Below are 7050 nucleotides of genomic sequence, written 5' to 3' on the forward strand. Positions count from 1 at the left end.
TGCATGCGTTTGATGTTGGAGAGGGTTTAACGCATTGCGTTCTATTCGCCAACTTGAGGTAATACATTAATTTTGAAAGCATCCGGATAATTTCAAGAAGTTTCTACCGGCATCAATTGTTGGAGGAGATCCAAATGCATTCGAAATCCAATCCAAGTTTCGACGACGCGGCATCCACTGGAACGAGGACCATGGTAAGGAGTCGCGAGGAAGTGCATGCGTTGGATCCATGGAGCTGATCTCAAGCATGTTTGTAGAGTGTAAAGACACAGACTGAAGTTCGGGACATCACACGCATCGAGCGGATTGGCGCGCATTCGCACATTCGTGGGTTGGGGCTCGACGACGCGTTGGAACCACGCAATGTGAGTCAAGGCATGGTCGGGCAAACCGACGCGCGCAAGGCGGCTGGGATCGTCTTGCGCATGATTGAAGAGGGCAAGATTGCAGGGCGCGCCATTTTGTTGGCAGGAAAACCTGGCACTGGGAAAACGGCAATTGCCATGGGGATTGCGCAGGCGTTGGGCGAAGACACACCGTTCACAACAATTGCAGGAAGTGAAGTGTTTTCATTGGAAATGAGTAAGACCGAGGCGCTCACCCAGGCGTTCAGACGGTCTATTGGGGTCCGCATCATGGAAGAAACCGAGATTATCGAAGGTGAAGTCGTCGAAATTCAAGTGGACACCCCCACTGGGGGCGCAGGTGACAAGATCGGGCGATTGACGTTGCGCACGACGGAGATGGAAACAGTGTACGACCTTGGAGCGAAAATGATCGACCAGTTAACCAAGGAGAAGATCGAAGCGGGAGATGTCATCACGATCAACAAGGAGAGCGGCAAGATTTCCAAACTCGGCCGGTCTTTCACTCGTTCCAAGGACTACGACGCGATGGGACCTCAGACACGCTTTGTTCAGTGCCCGGTTCGTCGAACTTCCCTATGGTACTCCGTCCTGGGAACTGGACTGATGGAATGGACTTGTAGGAAGGCGAACTTCAAAAGCGCAAGGAGGTCGTTCATGTCGTGAGCTTGCATGAGATCGACGTAATCAACTCGCGATCCCAAGGATTTCTGGCGCTGTTTGCTGGTGACACGGGGGAAATTAAGGACGAAGTACGCGAACAAATCGATACCAAGGTGAGCGAATGGCGAGAGGAAGGCAAGGCGACCATTGTACCCGGTGTGCTCTTCATCGACGAAGTACACATGCTCGACATTGAGTGCTTTTCGTGGCTGAACCGTGCCTTGGAGAGTGACCTGGCGCCTGTCTTGATTATCGCGACAAACCGAGGTATTGCGTTGCTGCAATATGTATCTGACGGGATAATGTCGCAGGCATCACTCGCATTCGCGGCACCAACTACAAGAGTCCGCACGGCATTCCGATCGACTTGCTGGACCGCTTGATGATCATCTCAACGAAACCGTACAGCGAGTCGGACGTTCGCAAGATCCTCAACATTCGATGTGAAGAAGAGGACGTCGAAATGACCGATGATGCCAAGGACCTTCTGACACGCATCGCGATGGAAACGTCGCTACGGTATGCGATCCACGTCATTATGACGGCGTCTTTGGTGTGCACGAAGCGGAAAGGCACGGAAGTCGATGTGGCCGATATCAAGAAAGTTTATTCACTCTTTGTGGACGTCAAGCGGTCGACCCAGTTCTTGATGGAGTATCAACACGAGTTCATGTTCAACGAAATCGACGAGGACGACGAAGACGAAGACATGGCGTAGGGATTCTTGACTCCTCCACCACCTTGTGAATAATAAACTGACGTACCGACCGATACGAGTACGGTGCAAAGTCACCTCTTTCACTTCACGTGTGCTTCATCCGGGCTCAAGCCTCATGCGTGCCGGAGTCGAGAGCCCGCCAAGGCGCGACGGTTCACCCACGCTTTCCGTGTGCTTCATTTAGCAACCGATGCAGCTGCATGGAATCCTTCACGCGCGCCGCCCGACCGCGGCCGGCCGGTGTGGTTTTGCGCGCTCTTTTGGGAGAATTTGAAACTGCACTGTATACAAAACCAATGTTGACCGAGTGCATTTGAAATTTGTATACAACGTGCTGGTGAGGTCAAGAAAATCTCATTTCCGTCAATTGACCAACATGGAGGCGGCACTTCGCACGATCGCCCACGTGGAACGCGGCCCTGAGCGCCATGGCCTGACGTTGTTCATTATTGATCCCCAGCGCGACTTCCATCCTGGCGGATCCCTTGCGATCCCAACTGCTGACGACGATGCTTTTCGTACAGCGGCGTTCATTCGTTCGCACGTGAAGGACATTAGCCAAATCATCATCACGTTGGACTCGCATCAGCGGCTGCACATTGCGCACGGCGTATTCTGGCAGAACCAAGCTGGTGAAAGTCCGTCTCCTTTCACACTGATCCCGTCGGCAGACGTTGCCAGTGGGAAGTGGAGGCCAAGGTCTCCGGAACTGCAAGCGTATGCCTACGAATACACCAAAGCGCTCGAAGAAGGTGGGCGTTTCCAGTTATGCATCTGGCCTGAGCACTGCATCATGGGTACTCCTGGCCAAGCCATTGTTGATCCCATTCACGACGCCGCCTTGGAGTGGTCGTCCCTTTCTCATCGTCCTATCCAATACATTCAAAAAGGCACCAATTGCTTCACCGAGCATTATTCTGCGCTCCGTGCCGATATCGAGCTTCCCCACGACCCATCTACGTCGCTCAACATTCCTCTTGTGGAGTCCTTGAAGAAGTCCAACGTTGTTGCGGTGTGTGGCCAAGCATTGTCACACTGTGTCAACTTCACCGTCCGGGATTTGGTGAACGAGTGGCCGGAGGAGCGCACCAGTGACATTGTAGTCCTCTTGGACTGCACGTCGAACGTCCCGGGATTCGACGCCAGTGGTCGAGTACGTCCCCGATCTCGACTTGATGCGATTGCTAACGTTGAATTCGCAGGCTTTCATCGACGAATTGAGTGCGAAAGGCGTGCGCTTTGTCAAGTCGACAGATTCCTTCCTCGCCTCCGCGCACCCTCGCAAGATCTAAATCGTTGGTCCGTGCCTTTGACACGATTGGCGACGGGCCGAGCAACGACCTTCCCTTGTAGATTGGACTGCATCTAGATAAAACAGTCGTGACTTTGCTACGTTGGCCAGATTGACCACGTTATGCAACATTTCGTTGCTTCAAGTTACAATTTGTTGCTGAGCAACGGCCATGCATTTGACACTGCGCACAGCATTTGCTAGTTTAGCGTTGCTGTGCAACGGCTATGCATTCGCCACATGGAGAGGAAATAGTCAAAATTTGAATTTTCGTTGCTGGGCAACGGCCACAACCACCAGGGTCAAGATTGCAACAACGGTGTTTCACTTGCCAATTCGTTCGGCAACTCTCGAACACGATCTACCAACTCCACTTGCAGTTGCTCCATCATGACGAGCCCCACTGAAACGTTGCTGAGCAACGCAAACCTACTCTACCGACCCTCTTACCTAGTATGGACGACGGAAACAACCAATTCACGAGGGCGTTATGATCGCTTCTTCTTCATGGACGTGGATTCGTCGGAGAGCCCATACCGTTGCAGGATTGCGTCGATGGTGTCGTCCTGCTCCTTGGTTTGGTACTGGGAGGCGGCGCGGGCCTTCGTGTATGACCGTGTCCACTCTCGTTTGCGGTACACGGCCGTTGGATGGTTCTTGGTACTTTTGTACCACGGGCCTTTGAGTGACGACGCATAGAACCATCCGTCCATGTCGAGGTCATCGATGATGTCTGGACCGCTGTACGGATGCAACGTGACGACCCACCCCAACGCCGACTCAAATCCCTGGGGAATCACTGGTTGCGACGTGTACTCCTTGGACAGATGCCGCCAGCCTTGGAGTATTGACCACGATTGAGTCTCGAGCATGGATTCGACAATCTGATCTTGGTTGTCGTCGGCAGTCAGGACCTCCACGGTCACGTGGAGAACACTCTCGACGTTCTGTTTGGCAAAACCGTCCGGGATATCCAGCGGCCACGCCGCCTCGACAACACCTCCTTGCTCCATTTCGTACTGGGCGAGCGCAATATACGTGGTCCCGATCAAGTCGTCCGTTTTGATCAAGTCATGGTCGTATACTTCCACGATCAGTGCGGCTGTGTACATGTCGCGCTCAGTCAGATGAAACACGAACGCTTCATATCCCCACACAGGATTCAACGTCGACGAAATGCACGTGCTCTTGAACCTTTGATCGCCGATGCGGAGGACCACGTACGGGTCGCTTTTTCCTTCAACTAGGCCAGGAATGTGGTAGTCGGCGGCTACGAGGTTGGTCGCTTTGTTCAGCTTCACGCGGAGGATTCTCGTCGCGTTGCTGCCAAGGTCTGCCATTCTTGATGTGCGCGGGTGAATAGTAAAATGCTCTTCATGAGAGAAGGTCGGTCGGTATCCGGATAAAAAATTGATTGGGAGAATTCGCTGACAGGAAATTTTAATCTCAATTCAATAGAAAACTCTATTGAACATTGAATATAATATTAAAATACTCGACGGAATCATGTTTGTGCATGAAAGTGTACGAGAATGCAACGCATCGGGCAATGGAAGGCGAGTTAGAAGTACTGCAGGCATGGCGCACATCGTGCCATGACGTCTGGGCGATCAAGGGACCTCTTCGATGACACGCAGACCTACTTGAACGGTGCTCGTTGGGATGTCGCAACGCATGAGCCGTCACTCAGTTCACAATGACGCGTAATGTCACACCGACTCAAAGCATGCATAGGCCCACCTGTCAGTATTGCAGAGCAGAAGATGCATGTCTCCAAAGGCGATGATCCTGCAGTCATGGTGAGCACTTGGAATACACTTCGCTGGACCAAGAGAGTATTCCCAAGGTGTATGCCCGTGAAATTAATGTCACGCTTCAGCTTGAGTGGCATACTGGAGCGAGCCAAGACGAAGGGATCACGGGCGTGTGAAGGCCCTGCTTAAACAAGATTGAAAATTACTCGAACCAAAGAATTACTCAATAGAGGAACACTGGATCGGGGGCATTTGGTGACAGCCAGTAGAGAAATGGGGGCGTCGTGAAGGTGTGGCAGCTCCACCATCCCCTCATTACCCTGCAGGTCGACAGTCGAATGGCAACTAAGGCAAAAGAATCGTTTTGTACTGCGAGGTGTAGTCGCAGCCGGCAAGTTCATCGGAAGCAATGCTTCGTGGAAAGAGACGCTCAGACCACGGAATGCATTTTCATGCCAATGCTTCTCCATGTCCCTCTTGGAGCTGAGGCATGATGATCCAGCACCATTTGAGTCGCAAGCGCAGGAAGACAACGATGCCGCTCTACCCACGTAGATGGCTGTACCAAGTGTCGTGCTGTACCAGTGGTCCACCGAGAAAGGCCGGCACGAACTGCACCTCGTGCGCCCCCATATGACGCGCTTTTCAAACTCGTATGGTACTCATCCACCATAGCTAGCTCCTCCGCCAATCCAGCTGAAACAGGCAGTGGTTCGACTTTCCCGTCAGCCTTGCGTCATGCAAATCTATTCGCCAAGCGCATGGCACGCTCGCACTTCATTCAAGATATGCTGTGAAGTTATCGCTGGGAGACAAGTCATCAGGCTCTCGACTCTGTGGCGCAAGGTTGGCAGACAACACGTTGTTGGAGGTACATTCCCGCGACCTCACGCGAGTCGCGTGGCGCGGCGTGCTCGCTCGATTTGCGCTTTCGAGATCACCATCGTGCAACGTCGTCGATGCAATTTCGACTTTAACATGTTTCAAATGTCCATCGTCGCCAAGTGTGGGATGCGGCGCAAGGGATGGCAGCCATGACAAGATGGATCTCCCCACCACCTTGTCGACAACGACCTTTTCAGTCGTTGGTAATAACTTTTGCACAACGCTGGGCTCGACGACGACGTGGCTCTGCCATGGGAAGCCACCCGTCATGTTGCAATTCTTCTGTAGGTGGAATCTTGCGATGCCGTCCCGCACCGTATATATGCAGCAGCATGGCTGCTTGTGACGGCGTCTCCGCTCGGTGCGAGAGAATTCCCCCTGCCCACACCCCTGGAGACGACCCTCGGGTTGTCGCTCACAGCTTGTGCTGGACGGGGGAGCTCCCGTGCAGGAAGCGGTGCAAGATGCAGGCGGCTAGCCCCCCCTCCCCGACTACATGGGATCGATCCAAGTGAAATGGTGACCTCACGCGCGCCCCAACTGCGTGAGGTTTGTGTGGCTACACGCTCGCGACTGGCCCCATGCGTCAGTGCAACCAAGGCGTTGTGCACGTCTCGACAAAGTAACCCTTCTAAAGCACTGACCACAGCGGAACAGACAGCAGAGAAGGAAGGCGCGTCGGCAGGACCGAGAGTAGGTCGTGGTGGCCCCCTCGAGGATGTGCAGGACGTGTGCTATTCTCGAGGGAGACAGGACGGCAGACTCGACAGAAACGTCCAGCGGCATGTTGCTCTCATATAGAACATACACCGAGTTGGCCAGGATTTGGCGCCGTCGGCTGGACCTCCACCCAACGCACGCACCGTCGCCAAGTCGACACGCCCATCGAGATGTGGATGGGCACAGACCAGACGTCTGCGCTTTGGATGCCTGGTCGGCGCTCGAGGAGGAGTCATCGCGTGGCCCTGGTCCCACAACGACGTCGTTGCCATGTCTCTTTGGGAACTTTTACGTGCAGCGGAACATCGTCTGAGAGTAAGATTTCACACACACACATACCTACGAAGGCGGGTTCCAACATGGCGATCGATGGTGGTCGAGAGATGGTCACTTTTCAACTGTACTTGGGCCGTCAACGTCCGCCCCACCTTCGACACAACATCCTCGTCACTCCATCATGACATGGTCGATTCAAGACATGGTCGCGACCAGCCAACTTCTCGTGGCGACCCCCCTTCATGGCCCCCGCCGTCTTGGCGCGTGGACGCCCGCGGAAATCGAGTACGCGTACCACATGTCGACGGCTTTCAAGCAGGGCTTGTTCGACGACGGCATCCCGGAGCGGAAAAGCGTTCGGTTGTGGCTCCCCACGCT

The 7050-nt window shown here is 53.8% G+C and overlaps 3 protein-coding genes across 3 annotated transcripts; 2 read left to right on the forward strand and 1 right to left on the reverse strand.

Annotated features, from left to right (window-relative positions):
* Nucleotides 1-134: 134 nt before the first annotated feature.
* Nucleotides 135-2017, forward strand: H310_07604 (RuvB-like 2; the record flags this gene model as incomplete). Its single annotated transcript, XM_008873010.1, has 4 exons — nucleotides 135-194; nucleotides 258-926; nucleotides 989-1295; nucleotides 1340-2017. The coding sequence occupies 4 exons, from the start codon at nucleotides 135-137 to the stop codon at nucleotides 1744-1746; spliced, it is 1443 nt and encodes a 480-aa protein (XP_008871232.1). The 3' UTR covers nucleotides 1747-2017.
* A 60-nt stretch (nucleotides 2018-2077) lies between these two features.
* On the forward strand, nucleotides 2078-3225 carry H310_07605 (hypothetical protein). The gene is made up of 2 exons (XM_008873011.1): nucleotides 2078-2899; nucleotides 2949-3225. Exons 1-2 carry the CDS (start codon nucleotides 2123-2125, stop codon nucleotides 3036-3038), a joined length of 867 nt encoding a protein of 288 aa, XP_008871233.1. The 5' UTR covers nucleotides 2078-2122; the 3' UTR covers nucleotides 3039-3225.
* H310_07606 (hypothetical protein) lies at nucleotides 3164-4393 on the reverse strand. The gene has a single exon (XM_008873012.1). It carries the CDS (start codon nucleotides 4375-4377, stop codon nucleotides 3526-3528), a length of 852 nt encoding a protein of 283 aa, XP_008871234.1. The 5' UTR covers nucleotides 4378-4393; the 3' UTR covers nucleotides 3164-3525.
* Nucleotides 4394-7050: the final 2657 nt, after the last annotated feature.

The sequence above is a fragment of the Aphanomyces invadans genome (genome assembly GCF_000520115.1).
Source record: "Aphanomyces invadans strain NJM9701 unplaced genomic scaffold supercont1.14, whole genome shotgun sequence".
Taxonomy (NCBI): Eukaryota; Oomycota; class Saprolegniomycetes; order Saprolegniales; family Verrucalvaceae; genus Aphanomyces; species Aphanomyces invadans.

What these genes read in the sequence shown, in the direction of transcription:
- H310_07605 (XM_008873011.1), top strand. Translation starts at nt 2,123, where the DNA reads ATGGAGGCGGCACTTCGCACGATCGCCCACGTGGAACGCGGCCCTGAG. An exon ending in GATTCGACGCCAGTGGTCGA is followed by an intron (nt 2,900 to 2,948) that starts GTACGTCCCCGA and finishes TTGAATTCGCAG; the next exon opens with GCTTTCATCGACGAATTGAG.
- H310_07606 (XM_008873012.1), bottom strand. Translation starts at nt 4,377, where the DNA reads ATGGCAGACCTTGGCAGCAACGCGACGAGAATCCTCCGCGTGAAGCTG.